Genomic DNA, 26678 nt, shown 5'->3' on the forward strand with positions numbered 1-26678 from the left:
GTATTGATATTTACTTCCATTAACAAGTTTTGTTGGCTACTGAGATATTAGAGATACAATAGGACACTGGTGGCATAAATTTTAGAAATACAAAATGTGGAAATAAAAAAATAAAATTATTCAGTTATATTCTTTTTATTGGGCCATTGGTTCATTTTTCATTCAAACACAAATCTGAAATGCTTAAGAATGGAAACAAAATTTCAGCCTTGTAAGTTTGACTTATTTTTGTTTTTATGTGCATGGTGTCTTGTCTCTGTGTGCCTGGTCTCTAATGTCTTAGCTAGGCTTTTACTGCTGTGAGCAGACACCATGACCAAGGCAACTTTTATAAGAATAACATTTAATTAGGGGCTGGCTTACAGGTTCAGATGTTCAGTTCATTATCATCAAGACCGAAACATGGCAGTATTCAGGTGCAGGAGGAGCTGAGAGTTCTACATCTTCATCTGAACTCTGCTAGCAGAATACTGGTTTCCAGGCAGCTAGGATAAGGGTCTTAAAGCCCACACCCACAGTAACACACCTATTCCAACAGTGCCTCTCCCTGGGCCAAGCATATACAAACCATTATGCAGAGGCTAGAACAGGGTGTCAGATCTTCTGGAACTGGAATTATAGACAGTGGTGAATTGCCTTGTGGGTACTGGGAATTGAACCCATGTCCTCTGCAAGAGTGAGAGCAGACAGTTCTCCTAACTCTGAGCCTTCTCTCCAGACTCATTAACCCAAACTCTTAAAAGAAAATACTTTTTCAGATATTAAAATTATTCATACATAGTAAGGATTAAATTTTAAGTTATTCATGTATATGTACTCACATATAGAAATGAGAGATTGGCTGTGAGTATTTGCCTGAATTGCTCTCCACCTTCTTTTTTTCTGAGACAGAGTCACTGAACCTGAAGCTTTAACTAGACTGGCTGGGTTTCTTTTGGCTTTGGTTGGACTGACTGGCCAGCAAGCACGTGGGTTCTGCCTCTCTCTGCACTGCCCTAGCTCTTGGTCTACAAGCCCATACAACCACGCCTGGATTTTATACGGGTACTCAGGTTCCAAACTCAGGTCTTTGTGTTTCTGTTGAAAGTGCTTTACACACAGAGACATCTTCCCAGCCATCAGTCACATTTTATGAGTAACACAGAAGCATTCATTATTCTTCATAAGTAAATTAATGGCTTAACACATCTGAGTTCATGTGGGAATGCATCCAGGTTGGCTGAGACAGTCATGGCTCACGGCTTTGGTTCCAATGTGATTATGAATGGCTCACTATTTCACTCTAAAAAGAAGTCTGATCTGAACAATAAATAACATACTCATTTTATTTAAGGGAGATAGCCTCTAAGTGAAGGAAAATATATCAAAATATAGCCCAAAGTTAAACTATCAATTTAAAAATATTCAAATAACCATGATGGTAAACTCACATGAACATGTCAAAAAGTCACAGTAAAGAGAATATTTATTAGTTTTCCTTATAGGTTCATAGAAGCAAAAATACTAGTCATTTTTAAGAAAGTCAGTGGTACAGGAAAAGAAAAATTATGCAAGAGGCAAATTAGAACATGCATCCTGCATTTTGCATGTACACTCCACCATTAATGAAAACAATAGGCATAGAAAACAGTGCCTTACGTTTCAAAATTAGCTGCTCTGTTCATTAGAAATATAGTCAACTCAGCATCTTATAGATTTCTACCATTTCTAAGACTTAAATTATACAGGCAATTTAAGAAGAAACAAGCCATCTTTTCTATTAGCTGGCGTGAGATTATAGACTTTTAAACTGGGGGTTTTGTAGAACAGGCCCATAAACCAGTTTGAAGCCTGAGACACAATTTCATTTATCTTTATATTCTAAGCTTTATAGTGTCACAGAAAGTGTCCATCTGTTCAGCTGAGATTGCTGCAATAGTGAGTGGTCAGGAAGACTTAGTAGAGAAAGGTCAAAGGGGCCTCTTGACCCCGAGGAACGGGCCAAGGCAATTGGAGCATCAGAGCTGATACATAGTGAGATACAGTTGGCTGAAGCAGGCTGTCTTTTAATTGGTAATGATAGTGAGGTTACGCAGGGAAGTCATTGGCGAAAGAAAACAAAAAGTGTCCAGTATAGTAATTTATTACCAGGCAGTGGATCTCGAGTGCTGAGTTGGGTTACCCCTGCAGTGGTGATAGCAAGGAAAAATGTACGGCAGCACTTAGCTGAAAATGGATGCCCTGCTGGTACCTGGGATGCACAGTGGCTGGTGATTGCCCGTGCCATTAGTTTGATAATATTGCCTTTGCTGTGAGCTCGGTTCCCCATGCTCTCTGTGCAGCAGCAGCGGAGTGAAGCCTTTCTCCTTTGTCTACTGTTCCCCCAGCCAGTCAGGCTGCCCTCCACCTGACCAGATGGATCCAGATGATTTTACTACCAGCAACAACAGTAACCTAGGGCTCTGACTGTCTCAAAGGATGGCTGACACTTTCATTTGCACCTTATTGTTTGAGTGACACGTAGATGGCGTTCACTACTCTTGGCCCAGTGATGGTTCCCAGATTTTTCATCTTTGTAAGATGAGCTCTTCAGCCACAGCATGCCCCCACCTGCTACCATGGTGTCCTGTGAACTCAACTTATTTGTTATAAATGTATTTGGTTCAGAAAGCATAAAACCCTTTGCTGACCTTTTAAATTTAGTAATTGATCTTCAAAAGTTTCTTTAAAAGTGATACCAGTTTCTGACAATAAAAACAAAGTTCTCCCAAAGAAATATAAATAGCTCTTTTGGAGAGCTAATTTTTTTAAATAAAAGTATCTTTTTTTAAGGTTTACTTATTTTATGTGTATGAATATTTTGCCCACATGTGGCTCTGTCTGTGTACCAGGTGTGTGCCTACAGAGAATTGGAGTTACAGACAGTTGTGAGCTACCATGTGGATATGGGGGATCCAACTCAGGTCTGCTGGAAGAGCTGCACGTGCTCTTAACCATTAAGCCACGTCTCCAGCCCCTATAAAAAGGCCTTAAGTTGAACATGATAATACCAAGAATGGACACTAAAGAGACTTCCCAAATTGCTAGCACAAACATGGTAAAATAAACCTTACTTTAAATTCACAATGCTAAGTACAAGGCATGATTTATGTTTTCAGCTTGTGTTTGTGTGTAGTAAAATAGTGTCACTATTAAAAGCAAGTTAAAATATATAAACATAAGTACTTGGAACTTCCTCAAATCTGTGTATTGCAGCAAGGATCACTTCATTTCATGTCTGGCAGTACCCTCTTTTCCTCAAATCACAGAAGAAATTTATCCCAAAGATAATTATATCAACTCACTATTAAATTAGCACTTGGGATTATTCTCAAAACTTAAATTTGACTTTGATCATACCACTAGAATGCTGGCTGCATATAAAATGTTTATAACTATGTACATTTTAAATAGTTAAAGATGCTATTCATAATTTAGTTTGCATAGGTAGATTAAATCCTGTGTTATGCAATTTTCCATGCAAGTGTCATTGCAGTTAACTTTGAATTGGTGCATTGTTGAAAAGTATATTATGTTCTCTCTTTCTAGATACATACAACTACACACATGCATGTACACATACACACATACACATGCATACACACAAACACACTTGGCTTTTCACATAACCAGACAATAATGCCCCAGTTAGGGTTACTGTTGCTATGATGAAACACTGTGATAAAAACAAGTTGAGCTGGAAAGGGTTTATTTGACTTTCACAACCACATCATAGTCTATCTCTGCAGAAAATCAGGACAGGAACTCAAGCAGGACAGGAACTGATGCAGAGGCCATGGAGAAGTGCTACTTGCTGGCTTGCTCCTCATGGCTTGCTAAGCTTGCTTTTTATAGAACCCAGGACCACCTGCCCTGGGATGGTACCACCCACAATGGGCTGATCCCTCCCCTGTTTTTTGTTTTGTTTTGTTTTGTTTTTTAAAACAGAATCTAAAATGTTCAATTTTACCAAATGTAGACTCAGGAGCCAGATGGTGGGGTGAAAATCTGCTAGCTCAGAGAAAGCACCCTGCTGACCCTCCTCCTCAGCCAGCATTCCAGAAGGAAAAAACCAGTTCTTCATCACATGGTTTTAAAAAATCTTCCAACTGAATGTTCCTCCTTTCTACTTCCTGTGCATCTCTCTATCTGTCCTCCTGATTTCCTCTCACTCTTTATGGTTTTTCCCTGTGTTCACTCCCTGTCAACTGGTTGCTTGCTCTGACTCTTGATCTATGGTTGACTTGATTCAATTTTGTTTACAATAAATAGAAAGCTCTTAGATTAGAGGTGTGTGCTAGGGCTGAGCCACTCCACAACCAGAAAAAGGTTTATCCAGGATATCATCTCACAGTGTGGTCAATTATCCAGCAACACTCTTGCATTAAAGTTGTGTGCTAGGACGGAGGCACACCATAGTTAGAGACAGGTTTTTCTAGTATACAATCTTGGGGTTTACAAATATTCTACATTACCCTCTCTTCAATCACTAATTAAGAAAACACCCTACAGGCTTGCCTAAACCTGACCTCAGGAAAACATTTTCTTGGCTGAGGCACCCTCCATATAGATATCTCTAGTTTCTGTCAAATTGATATAGAACAAGCCAGCACAAATAATATTATTCTGAGGGTAGACCTACATAGGCCAAAAGCAAGAAAGACACAGGCTGAATATAACCTTCTACCATCAGGAATTTGTAGGTGGGTCAGGTTCTCAACATTGTATGATCGCCTCAAAAAAAAGTCTGATAGGAAGTATGCCCCAGCTAGGTCCCATCAGGTTAAGAGAGCATGGTGCTGGAGGCTTTGGAAATAACTCTTCCCTGAGATTTGTAGGCTAACGGCATTATCTTTGTGAGAATCGATGCATGAAAATCTCACACAGTGTGCCTATATACCTTGTGAGGGATTGCTTGACTTGCTTAGTAAAAGTCTGCTTGGTAAACATTTAGTTGTTATTAGTACATGCATTCACTAGCCAATTTATTAATTGATTTGCTATTGAGATGGAGACTAGGCATTCATTATGCTCTGTGTCATTAATCTTTGTAGATGAAGGCATTCTCTAGCCAATATCTGTATCAAATCTATATTTTTTAGAACACATGATTCCAAAGTGAAACTTGCATGGAATTGTTTGACATTGGATAAATGTTATTTCCTACTATATTTATTGGGATTACCTCCTGACTTGTGTTTTATAGCTTAGAGTCTGATTTTTTTAAAGTACTGAAGCCTACAGCAGGGTACCTGATCATCATGAACTTCCATCGAGCTAGCAAAATGATTAGAGGGTGGAGAGAGGGGAGTCAACGTGAGGCTTTTCAGCAGCTCCTGGAAATGTACAGTTGAAGGGAGATAGCTGAGTTCCGAGAACCAGGTGGATCCCAGTGGTAAAGAGCCTTCAGAGACAAGGTGAGACAGGTGAAACAGCATCTCAACTGGACTTGCCATAAAATTTTTATGTGCTTCTGTGTATGAAATCAGTTAATGCTTTGATGTATTTGGGGGTGGGGTAGGGAGTGGAAAAGGCTTTCCTTTTCCTGGATATCATGTCAGTAACATGTACATTAAGTTGACTTTTCAGGTATGGTTTCTATGTCATTTAAGACTTTCCAAAATACAGTATAGCAGTATTGGTTTTCATACATCACTAATGGACCAAGGCTGAATTTTAGGAGTGAATGCTTGACAGAATAGAGAGGGCTCTGACATTTATGGAGAGGAAGAAAAGCAACAACAAAACCTGGCTAGCTCTTTAGACCACAGCACTATGCGATTAAGCTGTGGACATGAAGCTTTAAAGAGTACAAGACAGAAATTTGTAAGGTGTCAGGATAATTGTTTCTTTCAATATGGAATTCAGACTGTGTTCAAATGCTAGTTCTGATCAGTACATTGATTTAGAGTCAAATGGTCTTTTAGTTTAGAATAGCAATATTGTGCTAGAACAGAGAGATCACTCAACAGTTAAAAGCACTGGTTGCTCTTACCGAGGGCCCAGGGTTTGATTCCAAGCACTGGCATGATGGTGCATACCCATCTGTATCTCCAGTGCCAGGATATTTGATGCCCTGTCTTGGCTTCTAAGGGAACGTCCTGTACATGGTGTACATAATTACACGCTGGCAAAGCACTCATAGACATTTAAGATAATTATTGGTAGCCTAGTGTGAAAAAAAATATTACCAATTTGAAAATCTATCATTCAAATATAAATAGCCATAAATACAGAAAATGAGACGGTAATAAATAGATAAGCAGGTAAGGGGCTCATACAAAATTATATTTAAATACCACTAAAAATAGAAAGGCTATTGATTTAATGAAAATATGTAATTCCAAAGATGTTTATACTCACAAGTACATACATTTCCTTATTTATTTATTTTAAAGATTTATGTTTCTTTTATGTGTTTAAGTGTTTGCTTGCATGTATGTGTGTGCATACATGTGCTGTGCGCATGCAGTACCTGCAGAGGCAAAAGGGCACCAGAACCAAAATTGCTGACACTCTAAACTGTAATGTGGGTGCTGGGAACTAAGGCTTTGGAAGGGCAGCCAGTGCTCTTAACCAGTGAGCTGTCTCTCAGTGTATTTAATATTGAGAAATTTCAAAGTCTCATTGGTTGGATTTAGGAACTTAAGAATTGCATTATAATATTATAGAAAAGATAAATATAGAAATTGATCCAAGAAGAAAGCAAACATCAGAATGGTAGATGAGAACCTGTCCATCTCTCTCCCTACCCATCCATCTAATGCATGCCATGGTTAACAAAGCTATGAGGTTTGTGTTCACTCAAGCACTGATAACTAGACATGTAGAATAAGTAAAAAGAGCCCAATAAATAAATCAAAGCTTGTTCTTTGGAAAAGATGGCATGTTAAATCAACAGGGAAATCTTCACAAGTGGCTTTTGTATAATTCATTGTCATTTTACTTAAAATATAAAAATTATGTACCTCAATTTGCTAAACATATGAAACTCAAGAAGGATGAAGACTGAAGTGTGGACACTATGCCCCTCCTTAGAATTGGGAACAAAACACCCATGGAAGGAGTTACAGAGACAAAGTTTGGAGCTGAGATGAAAGGATGGACCATGTAGAGACTGCCATATCCAGGGATCCACCCCATAATCAGCATCCAAACGCTGACACCAGTGCATACCCTAGCAAGATTTTATTGAAAGGACCCAGATGTAGCTATCTCTTGTGAGACTATGCCGGGGCCTAGCAAATACAGAAGTGGATGCTCACAGTCAGCTAATGGATGGATCACAGGGCTCCCAATGGAGGAGCTAGAGAAAGAACCCAAGGAGCTAAAGGGATCTGCAACCCTATAGGTGGAACAACATTATGAACTAACCAGTACCCCGGAGCTCTTGACTCTAGCTGCATATGTATCAAAAGATGGCCTAGTCAGCCATCACTGGAAAGAGAGGCCCATTGGACATGCAAACTTTGTATGCCCCAGTACAGGGGAACGCCAGGGCCAAAAAGGGGGAGTGGGTGGGTAGGGGAGTGGGGGTGGGTGGGTATGGGGGACTTTTGGTATAGCATTGGAAATGTAAATGAGCTAAATACCTAATAAAAAATGGGGGAAAAAAAGAAAAAAAAGGGAAAAAAAAAGAAAAAAAAAAAAGAAAAACAACAATATCAACCAACCAGACCCCCCACCCCCTACACTTCCCAGGTACTAAGCCATCAACCAAGGAATACACATGTCTCCAGCTGCATATGTAGCAGATGATGGCTATGTCATGCAGCAATGAGAGGAAAGGTCCTTGGTCCTATGAAGACTCATTCCCAGTGTAGAGGAATCGAGGGCAGGGAGGTGGGAATGGGTGAGTGAGTGGAGGAACACTCTCATAGAAGCAGGCAGAGGGAGGATGGGATAGGGGGCTTCTGGGTGGGGGTGGGGTGGGGAACCAGGAATAGGAATAAAATTTGAAATGTAAATAAAGAAAATATCCAATAAAAATGCAGAATGGAAGTCTCTAAAGGCTGATGGCTTTCTTGCTGTGGGGACAAATGAAGTATCGTTTCTCAGTCGTTTGCCCTCTGCTCCTATGCTGGACCACTGAGTACCATAAACCATCCTTTGAATACCAAGGATATGTTATATGTGTTGATTGATGGTGTGAATAAAAGGAATGTTAGGAAAGAAATGAGATCCCACTATCTGATCACTGATGAGATGTGCATTCATGCTTCGGTTGGATTTTTGATATTATAATGATAAACCTATTGAAAAAAAAATTATGTACCTACCTTCCACAAAATATACTTAGGAACTCAAGTTTTCCACACAGATTTCTATAAAAGTATACAATGTAGTAGCAGCTTTAGTAATTATTTTCTAAGGGTCTTAAGACCCTTAAGGATGTGCATTAAAGAGGTACATTAAAATAATTATTTTTATGTTTAAAACTATTTTAAATATATAACAGAACTATGGTACAATTTAAAAGTCTAATGACCAACTGGAAGCATCTTAGCAAGATACCCAATAGACTTCCATCATATTTATAAAGGGGTTCTTACAGTTGGTAAAGAACTAGTGCAATGACAACTGTATAAAGATTGCCATTTAAGTCACAAGAAAATGGATGGTGTGACAGTTTGCTAGTCAGCTTGGCATTTTCAAAATCAGATATCCTGAATATAAGATATTTATATTACAATTCATAACAGTGACAAAATTACAGTTATGAAGTAGCAATGAAATGATTTTATGGCTGATCATCACCATAACATGAGGAATTACATGAAGTGTTTCAGCATTAGGAAGGTTGAGAACTGACTCTTCTAGAATCACCTGGGTAGAGCATGTCATGAGAAACTATCTACATTAAGGTTGTCTCAGGACATATATTGTCATAAGTTAATTGACATGAGAAGACCCAGCCTACTATGGGCGGCACATTCCCTAGGCAGGGGATCCCAAGCTATGTAAGAGCACAAGCAAGTGAGCATGTGCTCCTTTGATTTCTCTCTCTTACCTGTGGGTATGATGTGATTAGCTGTTTGAAGTATCTGCCTTGACTAATCACAGTGATGAACTGTTACCTGGAATTGTAAGCAGAAATTTACCCTTTCTCCTCTAAATTACTCAGGGTTTTTAACCCCAGCAACAGAAATGAAACTAAGATAGCTATTAAATATTTCTAACTGAAACCCACCCATGCACATTTCCTGTTTTGTGATAGTAGCTGCTATGATGAATGAATAATTATTGTCACCTGCATTTGCTGAAACATATAACAGTTTCCCCTTCACTTTAAAGATATCCCTGTCTCATCATTTTGTGATTCTACTTCAAAGAATTTTTTAACAAACCAAGAATATGTTGATTTGTTTTAGGTGTTTGTATATTTATATAAGGGACACAAAACAAGTATTTATTAGTCGTCTGTGGAAATAGATTAATCAAAATCTTTTGCCTCCTACAATTTCAAATTTGTGATCAGAAAAACTTCAAAAAGAAATACTAAATATTAAATATTATACTTGAGATTAGCAGGACAAGGAGCGAAAACTTTCTGAATGAGGCATGGAGTCGACAGGAGCCCACAGACCTGGGGAAATTTTGGCGGAGCAACTTTTGACTGAACTGTAATTAGGGACTTAAATGGGCTGGTGTTTAGAGACATTTGTCTTTCACTTAGGAGACAGTTTCTTAAGTGAATTTCCCTGGTCAGATGGAAGTTAGACATAGGATTAAGGGAACTGTAAGAACAGGGCTTAATGGCTGGATTTGAAATCACCAACAATAACAGCATACTTAGCAGTCACAGTGGTAATAGTGTTGTGGCTTTATTTATTGTTTATTGTATTTTAAGTTGGATATTCTTTTTGTGCTTCTTATTTGTGTGTCATGGTGTGTATATGTGTATGTGTAGAGATGAATGACTTCAGGTTTAAAAAGTATCTTTTGTGTGCTTTAATTTCATCTGTTCATTTTTATGCGCCAATGCAGGGATCATTTGCTAATTAATTTATGCCTAAACTCCTAGCCTTTGCTTATCTGTCTCTTAAGTTCTGTTCTTAAACTTCTATTAAGGTGCTCTGCTAGAAGCTGTGTGTTATGTTAGTATGCTTTCTTTTATATGACAAAGTGCCTGAGACACACAGTTTATAATGACAGAAGGCCCTTTTTGTTGACTAGTTTCTGATATTCTAGTCCATGGTCAGTTGGCCCTGTTGATTTCAGGCCTTTGGTAAAATATGATTGTGGACAAGGAGGGATTGGGGTAGAGCAAAGTTGGTCAGCATCTAAAATACAGGAAACAAAGAGACAGGGAATTGAGGATCAGAGTAGCAATGCTCCATTTTGGTGAACATGCCCAGTAATCCTGCTTCAGATGCTTCAGGGTCCTCCAAAAAGTGAAATAAACTCAGAATCAAGTCCTGTCACATGGCCTTGGGGAAGGGGACTCATAAGATCAAATTATGTTAAAGCCCCATCAATTAGCACTATTTTCTTTGGCAATACTGATGGCTGTTTTAAAAGAATTTATTGTTTAGTATCATAAAGCATAGAATTCTGTAGAAATTTTAAAAACACATTAAAGATGTTAATATATCCATAACTTTATAGTTGGGATTACATTTTTAAACACTATATGCAATGCCTGCAGATCTCTGGATGTGATATTATGTTTGGTATAACCTTGCCTTAACAGACACATAACAGTTCTGAGGAGTACACCTCTGAAGTATTTAGACAAATTGTGCCATAGACCATTTATTGTTCAGCTTATGAACATAAAACATTTTTGTGCTATGTATTGTTTTTATATGACTGTGTATATTTGAAACTGTCTAATGGGATAAATTAGTTTAAAATAATTTCAATGTTAAATGGCATATAACATTTTTAAGACTTTAACATATAATACCAGCTGCTTTCCATGCAGCAGACACTGTGTATATTGGTTCTATGGCATATGAAAGTACTCATTTTCTCTATGAATACTTATTTTAAAAAATACTCCTCTCACCAACCCAATTTCTGTCCATTTGTAAGCTAGTATCCTAAAAATTAGCCCTACTAAATTCTCTAAAAATAATACGTACTTTTTAAATTTCTAGATAGAATACTTCTCTTAATTAACAAGAATCTTAAGGAAGTCCTGAGATGCCAAAATCAAAATGGGATACGATTCCAGAAGATTACAAAGAAAGCTGAAAGGGTGGTTGTGTTCCTGGAAACTTAGGACAATTTTACCCACTCCACAGGCGATTAGAGAGAAGGGACCAATCCAGGCCAGGATGAGATGTTGATAACGGCCCATGTCCATCATCCCTGAGAAACTGCACATGCAGGAAAAATGTGGACCAAAGCAGGAAAAATGTGGACCAAAGCTGACGATGTGTTTCACAAATAAATGAGAAAATTCAATTCTGTGCCTTTGTTGGTCTCCACCTTAGATGAATGGAGGGAAATAGTTTTGACAAAGAATTGTACACTCTGATGTAGGAGTCAGAATTCGTAATGCATGCAGGGGATGAAAAACTTAAATGTTTTATACTGTCCTGTGGGTGACAACCAAGCGTGTGACCAGTCACAAGCTAGAGTATTCTCCTGAGGAATGTGTCCTCACCTTGTGCCTCCAGGACCCCTCCTGACAGCATCTCATACAAACAGTCACCTGCAGTCAAATTCAAGCAAAGAACCAGGAGTCAGGGACAAAAGCCAAAAGCAGGGCAACGTATAAAATAAGCATGTTCAGGACGAGAAAAAGAAAAATACAGTCTTAAACACAAGTGAGAATGGATCAACTGGAATTTAAAGCATATGCACACATCAGGATGCTAATGACAAATGAGTCATAAAACACACACACACACTCACACACACACACACAAGGGAGTTGGGGGGAGGGTGACAGTTAAACCAGCAGCTGACTTCTCTACTACAAGAAAGGGAGCCAGAGTCTGCAGAGTAATGCCTTCAAAATGCTCTGAGAAAGGCTCAAACAGTATGCTCAGCAAAACTGTCTTTCAAGAAAAACATTATTTCATTGAGAGGCTAAACAAAGTTAAAAGTTGATTCTTTAAGAAGAATATCAACATTAAGAAACTTCTAGCAAGAAAAGGAGAGAGAGAAAGAGAACAAAAGGAAAAAAAAAAGACCCACAGTGCTGCAAAGGTCAGTGGTGCTTATCAGATAGAGATAATTGTCAATTTGAACAATTATTAAAACTATTAAAAAGATGTTAGTCATGGTCTAAATATGTGAAAAATCATGTCGTGGAACTTGACATCATTTCTCTGATTTATAGGAAAGCTTCGAAGGCCAAAGGGAGACCAAAGGAAGGTGACATACTTTGATGTTGTCCTTGTATTTTTTTCCTAATGTCACACAATTTCGTGTCCAGTAGTGATAAATACATTGATCGATGTCACAGACAATTAGACCAGTGAGCAGAGGGAAAATTCCTAGAAGTCCCCAGGGCAATTGGACATCAGAATAAAAACATATGGAGACCATTCTATATTGCAGATGAACTCCAAGAGCAAAAACCGAGAGGGAATTAAAGTTTAAAAATTATAAAAAACTGTAAATTTTGAAAAAAATCTGTAACTTTTTAATTTTCTCTGAGAAGGGAATATTTTAAAAGAGGGAATACAAAAAGTATAATTGTCAGCATGCTTTCTGAACTTGAGACCACTGATCTTGCATATTCCTGACTTTCCTGTGAATATGATATGCATTCCTTCCCATTTTCATTGTTACACCCTGTTTTTGATAAACTTTATAACTATGACATATATATTTGTCAGTGCGTCTGGGTAGGTCATCTGGGAATACATGTGAGGTAAGACTGGTGTGCAAGGGAAGGAGTCCTAACCATGAGACCTTCAGCTCCCATAAGCAGTCCTCACACCAAGATGCGCTCTGCTCAGGAATCCAAATGGGGGCAGCTTGTTGAGTTTCCTCCCGTGATGCATTCCTTTTTAGTGTTTATTCTAAATTTGGAGCATAGATGGATAGATGATAGACAGATATGTGATAGATGATAGATAGATGATAGATAGATGATAGATAGGTAGATGATAGATAATTGATAGATGACAGATAGATAGATAGATAGATAGATAGATAGATAGATAGATAGATAGATAGATAGATAGAGCTGGAGAGATGTCTCTGCAGTTAACAGTATGTAATGCTCTTTCAAGGGACCAGAGTTTGTTTTCCAGTACCCATATGGTGGCTCACATCTGAGTTACAAGGGACCTGGCAAACACTTCATATTTCTGTAGGCATCTTCACATGCACAAACACACACACACACACACACACACGCACAAACACACACACACACACACACACACACTTGCATGTGCACGCACACACACACACACATGCATAAAATGTTTCATTTCTTAAAGGATCCTAATCTAGTGCTGCTTTTCTCCAGAGGGTCTAGTTCTAATTTTCTCAGGGAAAAAGTTTTGAGGAAAGAAAGTTTATAGTGAATGTCAGAATCTTCAATTTAGAAAGGGAGTTTCCTAATTAAAACAAAACCAGTTGTCACAGCATTTCTTATCTATAACTAAATATTTCTTTTTCTGCCACAATTACATCATAGAACATCAATACACATTAACAACTCTAATGTGCTCGTATCCTTCCCCTCAGGTTGCTGATGCTTCATCGGTCCCAAGACCTTTCAATGTCCTGCCTGTGAAAACAAAATGGAGTCACATTGGTTTCCATGTTCTCCTGTTTGATCTGGAAAATCTTGTTGAACTACTGCTGCCCACTCCCCTAAGTGATGTTGACCCTTCTGGCTCATTCTATGGAGGTGACATCTTGAGGAGAGCCAAGAGCACAGTAGAGAAGAAGACCCTGACAATAAGAAGAAACAAAGCATCGTGTAGCTCTCTCCAGACAGAGGCACAGGCCAAGCCCAGTGGGGACAGCCTGGTCCTTGGGGACAGCACCAGTAAGTTCTCAGAGGAGAACAATGGTATTAAAAGACAGAAGAAAATGAAGAGCTCCAAAAAGGCGCATCCTAAGCCACCCAGGAAGGTGGATGCCAGCCTCACAATAGACATGGCGAAATTGTTTCTGTCTTGTATTTTGCCATGGGGAGTGGATAAAGATTTGGACAGCCTCTGCACCAGGCATCTCAGTATCTTAAAGCTGCAGGGCCCCGTGTCTTTGGGACTTGCCTCGAATGAAGACCTCTTCTCCCTGATGCTGCCTGGGTGGGATGCATGCAGTACTGAAATGAAGGAGTATTCAGGGGTAAATCTGTGCTCCAGAAAAGTTTTGGACTTGTCAAGTAAATACACAGCCACTCTTCTGCACCAGACTGGAATTCCCCGAGGCCTGGAAAGTCACTGTGACTCTGTGCAGCAATCAGATGCTATTGTGTATTTACTGAGCAGACTCTTTTTAGTTAATAAGTTAGTTAACATGCCTTTGGATCTGGCCTGTGAAATCGACAGGTAAAAGTGCTAGAGAGACTATGATTCTCATGCAGACATTAAGGCTGTCATGATCGTTCTCTGTGTTCAACTGTCTTCATCTTTGCTCCCTTCTGCTGGGAGACAGTGTTAAAGATGCAGTAACGTTTAGAAGTTAGAACCCATTTAAAAACATTTTATTATTAATTCTCCGGGTGGGAGGTTAACTGTATGTCTATGTTTTAATATTAATTCATTTAGGTTAGGGAAATGTCCTCATGTCCTGCAAAAAATGAAGAGCTGTGATTGAGTCTCCAGTACCCACATGAACGCTGAGTGTGGGATGCAGAGAGAGACAGATCTCTGGAACTGACTGTCCAGCTATTCTAGCACAACCAATGAGCTCTGGGGTCAGTGAGAGCCCTGTCTCAAAATATAAGGTCAAGGGAGATACTCAACATTGACCTCTTGCCTCTACATGCATACATATAGCACACACATGTGAATATACCCATAAATGTAAAAATAAAACTAGAAATAATATTAGTTCACTCAACAAATATTTATTGTATTCACATGTGCTAGAAAAGCCATAGGGCTAGATGTTTAGTGAAGGCATAGATGGATTCATACATACATACATACATACATACATACATACATACATACACACACACACATACATACACACATATGTACTTACATATATCTATGTACATATTTTGTGGCTCATTTAACAGGGTGTGAACTAGATATGAACAAAGAATCTTGAATAGGTGCTTATGGTGGCTGGAAATGTCATATCTTAACACATATCACAACTTGTGCTTGCATATTCGGATAGAGCGGTATAATTGTCCATAAGAGAAGGCACAGCTCACCAGTGATGGATGGCACCTATAGGTAAATACAAGGCAGTTACTATGATGATGATACATGATTACATTTTCTTCATTCCAATGTCATTAAATTGCATTCAGTTCACCAAATACTCTATGTCCACGGGTTATCATCTACAGAAGATAGAGAAAATGGGTTTTTGGTTGAGGCAGGGATTCATTCAAATATTAAAAACCCTACACATAAAACAAATAAGGACCACTGGAATAAAGGAAGGGGCCAACATGTGTGGTGTGAGTGGTAGCGGTGACAGGGAAAGACTCGCCAGTGTGAGGCAAGGCCACACTGCTGGGCAAGGACAGTATTCAACCTGCTTGCTACAGGGTGGGAGGTCTGCAATGTATGTGAAAGAGCTCAGGTCAGCAAGTATGTCACTGATGGAGACCTCCTTCTCGCCAGTGCTTCCAGTCTGTGGGAGTCCAGACAGATCCCATAGGCTTGTGTTCTTCACACTATAATGCTGCTATGGCTCTTAATATCCAGTTTCCTGGTGAGAAAACAAAGATTTGGGGGGAGTCCCTGCCTCACATGCACAATTTGACTCTACTTTCTTAAAAACAGCCTTTTTTCTTTCTCTTACCAAACATTTATACTGCAACAATGTATGCTTAAAATATATTACCAGTCTTGAGCCTGAAGACCTAGGAGAGAGCTGTCTGTCTGCCGTGGCACCAATTCGTGCTTTCCGGCTCACCACTTAGCCTGCCTAGACTTCATTCTCCTCGTTTACCAAATAAGCTGAGGAATGATCTATGCTAAAAATTCTTCAACCCCATCCCACCCCAACCCCTATGTGCCCATCAAATGGATACAGGGCACAGGTTTGTTCTTAATACAGAATCTGGGGTGGAAAAGCTGCCTGGGATCCTGTGGGCGGAGTCTAGGGACTTTCAGCATGCTTATAATTAAAAGGTCTTGAAAAGACACCACAACATTATCAATGCTTCAAAAATGTCTATTAAAATGCTGGGGGGTGGTGACACATGCCTTTAATCCTAATACTCCATCATTGGGGACAAAAGCAAAGGCAGGGTGCTCTTTGATCTATCTAAGAAGTTCCAGGGCTACATAGTGAGACCTGATCACAAAACAAAACATTAACTACCCATTCAAACAAACTCTGGAATAAAGGTGCCAGGGTGAGAATTTTTCTATACCTGCTCTTCTGAATTTGATCTACAAAAGCCAGGGTACTGTGTTTTGTTGAGAAATCAAAATAGTATATTACAGGATATCTCCTATCCTTCCAACAAATACTGAATTCTGGAGAAACAGCCTGTGACGGCATCCCTGGCAGTGTGAGGAACAGCAGGCAGCACAGAACCTGATGGTACCGAGGGAGAATTTCCTGGTATACATCGACACAGGGATTCTTCAGTCAGCCACCAGATACCCTGCTCTACAGTACCAAGGCCTCTCCTGTAAAACAGGGCCACAGTTCATTCTGATGAGTTCAGTTGAGAATGTAGGCAGGTCAAAGTTGACAAATTAAGTATAGAAGATAACACTCAAAATAATTCGTGTTCTATCCCCTATTTGCTAAGGTAGTTTTGAGCATGCATCTTTGGTTTACTTTCTCAAAGAGTTTACCACACTTTAAAAGTTTTACCTTAAAGCTTTTTTTTCCCCCAACAGACCCTTCAAAATGGAGACTGTACACAGCAAGGCAAGATTCCCTGGAAGTGACATCTTGAATATATCAAGCTTCTATGGTCACCCAAAAAATGGTAAAAGAGTTAATGATACAGATATGACCTGGTGTACTTTTCCTATAAAATAAAATAATGGCTTTATTCTATAACTGGGCAGCAATAAGTACCATTGTAAAATGCATAGATTGTATCCATTGGTCTATGCATCCATAGATGCCTCAGTAGCTAAGACTTCTCAGTGAATAAATTGGCTGGATAGTAAAGTCCCATGTGACTTATTAGAAGATTCATTAGCTTTATCATCCCTACCTCTTCCCAAAAGCTACTATCAGAGAGTTCTCTGGCTACTTTACAAGGTTATTTTTATCTGTGCAAGAACCTTAAATTCTTCTGAGTCATCGTATCAACCTTTAGATTACATTTTAATGCCAATTAGTTGATTCATCTCAATTTTTCCTCTCCAAGTCTTAGCATCCCAGGGACCTCTCCCTCAGCTCTGATGCTCAGGTCCAGAACTTTGAGGTCATTGTCTCACTTTCTCTTCTTTGAGTCATCTAGAGTCTGATGCTTCTGACTACCCAGGGCCACACCCCGTGTGTGAGCCTTCACCCTGATGTGCTTGTTACCGGAATGACCAGAATGGCTACAGTAGGTCCCCAACTCGTCCTACCCTTGCCTCCTCCTCTATTCCTATGTGGAGTCTTTTCCCTGCCCCTCCCCCTCCCCCCCTCACACACACATCCTTCCAGTGACTTTTTCTTCACTTAGAGTACCAGCTATATCATTCCCTTAACCCAAGGCCCTGCCTAAGTTGCACACCTACATATCAAGTCCTCATTCAGAATGAAGTTGCACCTACTATTGCCTCTTTATCCTCAAGCAACATGACAAATAGGTCTTACAACCTCAGCATTGGCTCTGCCTTTGCCTGGATTGTCCTTTCCCCAGTTGTCCACAGGCCCCCTTCCTGTCCTTTCATTCATCTTCATCCTCCAAGTGTTCCAGTGTCCCACCCACTCTCCATAACATCCCACCTCTTCCCCTGTTGTACCATTCTCCATTGTGTGTGTGTTTTTCCCCTCACTAATGATTCTTTCCATTTCTATGACAGTCTCATTCGTTATTATATCTGGTGTCTAGAAAGAACTGTGCAACTGTTCTGATTAGTGTATAATGAAGTTAGCAAGTGAGTAGAATTAAAGAAGGCCTACTGACTACAACAGTGGTTGAGCTATGAATGAAATGGGAGAGTGGAGATTAAGGTCCAGCTCTGTGAATCACTCTGTACCCTTGGAATGTCTTTTACTTTAATTAAACCCTTATATAAATGAGAATTAGGTCCCTGGACTGATGCACATAGTACCTCTGAAACTAAGCAGTGGCTGAGCTAAGGTATACAGTGACCCTACTAGGCTATTAAAAAGAACATCTAAGGTTCTTTCTAGGGGAGTTTACTAATAACATCCAATGATGGGGTCCTGGTTCCTGGTATGGTCCAAGAATTCTGTTAATGGTATGCATATGAAGTTTCACTTGATGTATAAAAATCTCTTTGCATTAAGAGTATAAGAAGTCTCATTATCCTTGGGGGTGGGATGCACGAAAATGTTCCTAAAAGTTAGATGGGTCAATGACAGTCAAACTGCTGATAACCTGAGAAACAGCACTGGCTTGCAGATCTGACTCTTCCTTCTCCCTTTCCTTCTCTCTTTATCGGGTCACTCTTCATTTGCAAGGACATCTCCTGACCGATTGCCTGCCTTCTTCATATATAGAAGTTCTTAATAGGGTTACTTAACTATTTTGTAGGACTAGGAAAATGATTCAAATTTAAGTTTTAACATATGTGTGTCTGTAAAAATGGGATAGCTAAGCAGATCCAAGAATGTTCCCCCTTCTCCTGCAGGTCTGCAGCTCAACAGCCTTGAGAACTAATATCACTAATCATATTGGTGTTTGGGTTTCATTCATAACCATTAAGATTAAATTAGAGACCCAGGGAGATGATTGGGTAGGTAAAATGCTTTCTGTTCAATTATGAGGACCTGGGTACAAATCTCCAGCCCCCGACTAAACTCCAGCGATGGCAGCACATATTTGTAATCCAAGAGCTAGCAGCAGGGAGACAAGAGGACTCCTGAAGCTTCCTGGCTAGCCAGCCTAGTCAGCCAATGAGCTCCAGGTTCAGTGAGGGGTTCTGTTTCAAAGACTAAAGTGGAGAGCTCAATTCAGGAAAACACTCAGTGTTCAACTCGGACCTACATAGTTACATATATGTGCACATGTTGAAATTAGAGACACACAGAAAGCTGAAATCAGAGATAAAAAAGATACATATATATATATATATATATATATATATATATATATATATATATATATATATATATAATAGAGAGATGGGATGAGTGGAGAAGTACCAGAGAAGACTTACTTCTTGGCAATTGATTTTTGAAGCCAAACCCTGGAAAGTGAAATAACACCAGAGTTCTCTTTTTCAAGGCTTGACAGGAACTAGTGCCCACTCCTGTTAGCAGAAACGGTGGCTGAGTAATGCTGACAAGGCTGGGATGTTTTCTTTTCATCTTTACCCCCGAAGTTGCAATTAATTCTACGACTCCCTGACACTGCCAAGAAAAGTTGGCTCTGGTCTCTCTATCATATTAAAATTTTAACATCACATTAAAGCATACTGTGCAATGCCCCACGATGCCAGTAAGTAGTTACAGTTGAGACCAAGACTTCGCTTTGAAGGTGAGTCACAAGGTCAGCAAGATTAGAGGCGAAGAGGAGAAAGAGATCAAAAGGAAATCTTTTCTTCGGCACTTGAGGAGATGTGGGAAGTATGTCCGGAATGATTCTGGGACACAGGTTTTGTGTAGAGTGACTGGTTATTTAAAATTCATATTGTGCACTCCTTTAGAAAAAAATACATACTAGTTACCAAGCATTTATTATCAACTTCTTTTTTTGTTCTTAATTTGCTTTATAGCCAGTATATTCCTTCCACCACCATTCTTTGACCACTAATATAATTTAATGAAAAATACATGTATAACATAATATATATGAAACTTGTTTCTATATAGGACAACATATAGAAAATATGGTTGATAAACACCAATATCAATAGTTGTTACTTGAATGTCAGACATGAATTAATACTTTGATTTTAATAGACAGCTATAGTTGCAATTTTCCCATCACGAAGCCCCATCATGCTTCCCTAGTTTCTCCAGGACCTGAGACCTTCATGGTGCCTTAAGTGATTAATATTTTTTCATTTAGATGATTATACATACATTTTAATTAATAAAAAGGCACTTTTACTTTTTTATTAATTGCTCTTTTATGTGGTGAACTGTTGGTCCCGGTATAGATCAATTTAAATAGAGTAAGTCCTTTTTCACAGTTAGAACTTCCCACTGGACTTAAGGTGAAGGCAGAACATGCATTGAAGAGGACAGTCTTAGGATGAGCACTGTCTCACAGACAGCATGAAACATCAGTATTTTGCCTATTGCTAGGGGATGAATGGCTGGGTGTGGACAAACCAGCAGAGTCTGATTTTACCTATGATGGCTGCTAACTCTTTGCAAGCCTGAGCTCTTTGTATGAGGACTTGAGAAACAAACATCTGCCATGTTTGTTCTAGTTTGGCAAACGTAGAAACATGACCAGTGTAAAAATCAGCGTGTTTTGACAAGCATCTGTGTTTGTCTGAGTATCCTGGCTCTATCTGAGAGTCATCTGAGTTATTTTTACAGAGTGTTACCGACTAGCCATTCCCATCCTTAGCACTGCGGAATCATACTTCCTGAATGGCTGAACCTGAGCTTTGGTGTTTGTTCAACAAGCTTCCCTAGGTGGTACTCGTGTGTAGACAGCATCAGGGAGCAAACCATGGATCGCGTTAATAAAATGTGTTCTCTGCATTTCTAGGTGGAAATGAGTGTCGCGCACCTGAGGCTGACCTCTCACTTTTGAAGCTAATCTCGTGCTGGAGAGATCAGTCTGTCCAGGTACATCGTCATCCGCATGCCTCTGTTATCAGAGGAGATTCCTGCTACTGGGGCTCACTGAATCTCCATCTTCCCTAAAAGATTTAAGTAGGCAGTTATTCTTATCCTGTAAGATGACTTTCTAGAACACACCCTTCACCAAGCCTAGAGACAGGAGTCTGATAAACCATACTGATGTACATAAGGATACGGGATGGTGGGGCAGGGAAGAGTGACCAGAGGAGGTGAGTTCATCCTAGAAGAGGTAACCCTTTGTCCAATGGGATTTCTCTATGAAGCAGAATTAGTTATTATTTCTGTTTTGACTTGAATTGGCCTTTTCTGAGGGATTTCTGTACATGAAATTGGCTGATTTAGAGAACAGCTTTGCATGTAAATAGAGAACAGTGTCCTATTCACATCTCTTAACTTCTTTGGGTCCCTGGTGGTTGCTGGTAGCTCTGGATGTTGTACAAGTGTTTTTGCACCATCTGAGAAAAAAAAAAGCATCATCATTAAACACAATAATTAAAAATCCCTCTTATGTGCCCTTTCGGAACCTTAAATTTTTAAAGGAATGCAAGACTGGTGTTTGCACTCAGACTTTTTCTTTGTTACATTTTATTTTATTGTTATTAGTTTACAGCTTCCCTGGTGTCTTATGAATACTGACAGCTCTCAACTCCACCCTCCCTACCATACTGTCCACCCTCCCTCCTCCTCACAGGTCTCCCTCTCATGTTCCTGCCCCTTTGTATGGGTGTGGAACCTGTTGGAGTCTGTTGGGCTGAGATGATGGCACACAACTAAAGGCAGTTATGTCCCTTCCCCAGAATCTACCAATAGCAAATACTGGTGAGGTGAAAGATAAGGCCCCTGGCTGATTGTTAATAGAATAGGTCTGGAGTGGGCACAGTGTAGGTAACTATAGTTTACAGTTGTTTTTATTTCTGGGGACTGTCACTTTGTAGCATTTCACCCTATCTGTTGGTTCCTACAAATGTCCCACTTGCTCTTTTGGAATGTTCCGGGAGCCTTCTAGGGGGGTGGAAGAAGTAACTTATATAGGGCTGGGTTCCCATCTACAGCTTGGGTAACTATACGTCTCTGCATTCATTACTGTTACACACAAGGAGAGACGTTTGTTGTTACTTTTACCAGACTGGGATGATGTTATTTATGGAAGAACTCAAATCAGAATTCTTTGCATATTTTTTACAAGACTCCTAATCATTTGGAATACTATTGTATAATCCATGAAAATAAAAACTGTCTCAGGTAACTGAAGCAATACAAGCTGTCCTCTTGGCTGAAGTTCAACAGCATATGAAGAGTCTGAGAAATACACCAGTCAGTAGTCAACCAGATCCAGTGGCAGAGCATAGCATCTGTGAGAGGATGCAGATCTCAGCCAAGATGGAGTGGACTGAAGAATTAGAGCTGCAATATGTGGGGAAGTCTTCACCTCTGAAAAGTAAGTGAGCAGTTTACCTGCTTCCTCTCAGCAGAGCTCTCATAGCACATAGAATGTGCTGGAGAGTCCAAGTTTACAGCACTCCATGTCTGACCTATTCTATTAACAGTTTGTATCATTACTGAGCTACTGAAGAACATCTGGATTCTGTTGCAGTCATAGATATTTTATAGAATGTCTTGAGGATCTACGTTCTAATCTCTACTACCTTCATCACGATCTGGGCTCAAGAGTGTGTCTCTATAACCCCAAAGAAAATGCAGCGCTCTGTCATGGCTATCTTATTCCTCATTCGAAAGGAAATCACTAGGCTTCTTGAATGATCTATACAAGATAAATATGGGAAGCATCAGGAATCAAGGGATGTGGAAACTAAGTAAGAGGTGTTTGAAGGCTATAATTTTGCAACTTACACATTTTGTAGCATCTTCTTATGTTTCATGGTATAAATTTTATCTGAGATCTTAATATTTGCACATCTGTGCTTCAAATGAGAGTGGATCACCTTTATCTGAGTTTGCATTTTCACACTGAGTACATTCTGATTTTCTTTGAATTGCTTAAGTAAAAAATTATATACCAAATACATTTCAGAGTAGGACACTTTTGTTAACATTTATTTATCCTTATTTTGTGTGTATGTTGATTTTGCCTGTGTAACTGTGTGTGCATTATGTACATTCAGTGCCTAAAAAGGAAGAGGCCATTGGACACGCTGAAATTGGAGTAAGGAAGAGCTATGAGATGCTATGTAGGTGCAGGGAACCAAACTTGGGTCCTCTGTAGGAGTAGCCAATACTTTTAATTGCTAAGCTACCTCTGCAGCCCAGGGCTCATTGTTTTAAATATGGCAAAGGTTTCTGTTATCAAATGTATTTTGGAAGATATTTTTCTTTATGCTGTGTGTACTCAAGTATGTGTGCATGCAAATGTTTAGGGGCCAGAGGATGATCTCAGGGGTCATTCCTGACACCTTGTTTTCTGAGACAGCTTCTCTCACTAGATCCACTTTCAGGTGAGGGTGGTTGGCAAGCACTCTCCAATGATCCTCTTGGCCCTGATTGCCAGAACTGGGTTACAAATGTACACATACATATGTGGTTTCTTTAGTTGATTTTGGTCATTCTGATTGCATGGCAACTTACCGAGCTACTTCCCAGGGCCTCCCTATAAGTTTTTATATTATATATATTTTAGTCAAATAATCTAAACTGTCATATTAAATAAAGAATTTGGCTCAAAAGTGGAGGCTCTGGAGATAATACTTTCATTTTAAAATCATTGGCTGGATTGGAGTTCTTGTTGAGCTCTGGATGGGTGGGGGTAACTGATAGCTCTGAGATTGAACATAATCTTTCCACATACTCCACATTCAAAGGCTAATGTGGAAAAAAATTAAATAACAAAACATATTTTGTCTTTCTCTTTACATAAAGCCACATATTTTCTCTCATGCGTGTTCTCCGCAGATTTGTTGGGTAGGCATCTGTTGACCAGGAAGTTGGGTGGTTCTGCCTTTAAAGGCAGCAAAGGGGCCTCCTCTTTCTGTAGAGCTAGAAGGGAAATCTGTCTAACTAAAGGAAGGATTGGAAAGATACCTCAGCACATCCTAGGGAACGGCTCTTTCAACTGTACTTATGATCTAAATGTATCTTCATTTAGCCTCAGTGGTGTCTCTATGCCCAAGCAAGAAGAGGTACATTCTTCCTGGTTGTAAAAGTTGCCAAGGAAATCTCCTTGTGACACTGAATTAGCAAGAAGAAGAAATACAAATGAACTCATTGTGGAAGACCTGTGGGTCAGGAACATTCTCTCTAGATAGAATATCATATGAATTGAAAAGTGGGATCTCTCTTTTTGGTCACGTTATTCTGTGTTTGGGAGTTAAGGACAATGGTACCTGGGTTAACCTTGGTGAGCTGAACTGACTCCTGTGTCTATTGATGCAGCAACAGGTCTAGGTGTATCATGATATCCTGAAGATAGAGTAGAAGACTCACTCCACAAAACCTGCCCTGGGGGCCTACTTTCAAGAATGTGTACTTAGAGTTATAAAGATATTCTATTTTTAACTAAACTACCCTTCAGAAAATGGATAAATGGTGGAATAAGAGTTCCCTACAAGAAATTTTAAATTAAAGATGACAGTAATCATGCCAACCTTGAAATGATATCGTTAAATTCGAGTTCTGATGAGGGCTTGATACTTCCTTCCTTTAAATATTCCTAATTTGTAATTAATGCAGTAATGAGGTACTGTCATGGTATGTGTCATGGATAAACAAATATACATATATTGGTGCATGTTTGGAATTTCTCATTCTTCTCTGGGAAAGTATCTCAAATATAGCCTTTAGGCAGGCTCAGCTATGTGGCTAAAACTAAGAAGAGCTAGTAGACTCATATTCATTGGTATAGTGCCTTTTCTTCAAAACTTTGAGTCAATCTTAGTATATTATATTATTTATCTTTTGTGTGCTATACAATAGTCTAAGAATTGAAGGTGTCAGAGAACAAACTGAAGTTCTCCAGTGAGGGATGCAAATAAGAATTGATTTAAAATGTAGGTGTGTGAGGACTTAGGAAAACCAAGCCACCCTGGTATCCACGATTGTATCAACTTGAAAATATGAAGGTAAGGTACAATGGGGGCTGTGGAAGCACAAGGAAGACGGTACTTACCCAGGTCTTGAGGGGCAAGAAACTTCCTTAGAGGAAAATATCTCTAGTGGAGATCTGAAGGATCAACAGGAGACCTCCAAGAATATGGTTGAGGTGGGGGAAGGCAGCTGTTAGCTAGGATCACAAATGCCATCCTGATATATATGATTTTCTTTTCAGGAATTTCAGGAAGAATTTTCTCTCTTTATATATGTATTCTTTTCAAGTTTTATTGTGTCGTCTCTTATCCCCAGCCTTCCAGAATAACAATGACAATGATAATGTCCATTATCACACTAGTACAGTTTAGTGTATTCAGAATTCTTTGTATACTCTAAACCATTTAATGAGAATCTATTCAGACAGATATATTTTCATACCATTATGCTGTGGAGAAAACCAAACCAAACCAACCAAAGAAATAAACCCTCTGTGATGTGTGATGACAAAGAGAACCACCCAGAACTCACTGCTCACCCCACACTCATAACCAGCATCATAATAGATGAGGAAGACGAGATATTTACTCTTATCGCTATTCCTCTTTATGGTCTAGGAATTTTACCAAGAGTTATCAAGCAAGAGAAAGAAAACTTGCAAACATGAGAGAAAGGAAGTTACCTCTGTTCTCAAAGACTCCACCAAAACTATGAGAGCTAATGAATTCAATACAGTTGCAGGATAGAGGATAAACACAAATACTGCAGGTCCTCTATATAACAGTAATGAATTTACTGCAGAGGAAACAATGAAATCAATCTAATTCGTGAGCACTGAAGTATTCTTACTACTAATTAGTTCATTAGAGTAATATGTTAATAATTGCAATTCCTGGTAATAAACTAAGTAAAAGATATCAATAATAAAAATTATGAAACACTGATTAAAGAAAGATATATATTAAAACATGGGAAGGGGCTAGTGAGATGGCTTGGCAGTTAAGAGCACTAGCTGCTCTGCCAGAGGTGCAGTGTTCAATTCCCAGCAACCACATGGTGGCTCACAACCATCTGTAAGGGGATCTGAAGCCCTCTCTGGCACACAGTGTGGTATGAGACATTAAAGTCCTCATCTCTGTGGGGACACAGAAAAGCAGTGATTGTCAGAGCATGAGTTTTTACGGACTCAAGCAAGGATAATTGTATGATCTGGGGAACCATGTTATACTCAACATGAAACTGTACACTTCTTAAGCCCTTTGCCCAGGAGGAAGACTCACCCCACCATAAAGTATGTGACATCTGGCTCCAGTTGTCACCTTCAGGATCAACAGGATCAACCCCCAAACAAGATCAAAGTCACACTCCTTGGAACAGTGGATAAACAGGGTGTCAAGGCTAGTCTGTGCATACTGCAGGCCTCCCTTAATGGCCATCTTTGCCATAGTTTCCATGAGGCCGGTGGATACCTTGTTAGGTCTGTTTGATGAAGAGAGATCCTGTTGCACACAGTCCATGGGTGCCCTTCTTCTCTGAGAGATGCTACTCTCCAGTCTACCTTTGTTCTTCTAACTCCACTTCTGGAAAGACCCAGCAGATAC

At 39.4% G+C, this 26678-nt stretch overlaps 1 protein-coding gene across 6 annotated transcripts in view; it reads left to right on the top strand.

The window, feature by feature from the left end:
• The window catches only part of Wdr72 (WD repeat domain 72), a 172873-nt gene that overhangs the window by 85965 nt on the left and 60230 nt on the right, over positions 1-26678 (top strand). For all 6 annotated transcript variants that reach the window (XM_006511283.2, XM_006511281.2, XM_006511280.2 and 3 more), the window contains 4 exons: positions 13678-14492; positions 16986-17077; positions 20945-21024; positions 22282-22477. In XM_006511283.2, the coding sequence (XP_006511346.1) occupies positions 13678-14492; positions 16986-17077; positions 20945-21024; positions 22282-22477 (1183 nt within the window). The remainder of the gene's footprint in view (positions 1-13677; positions 14493-16985; positions 17078-20944; positions 21025-22281; positions 22478-26678) is intronic.

This window comes from Mus musculus, chromosome 9, assembly GCF_000001635.26.
Source record: "Mus musculus strain C57BL/6J chromosome 9, GRCm38.p6 C57BL/6J".
Taxonomy (NCBI): Eukaryota; Metazoa; Chordata; class Mammalia; order Rodentia; family Muridae; genus Mus; species Mus musculus.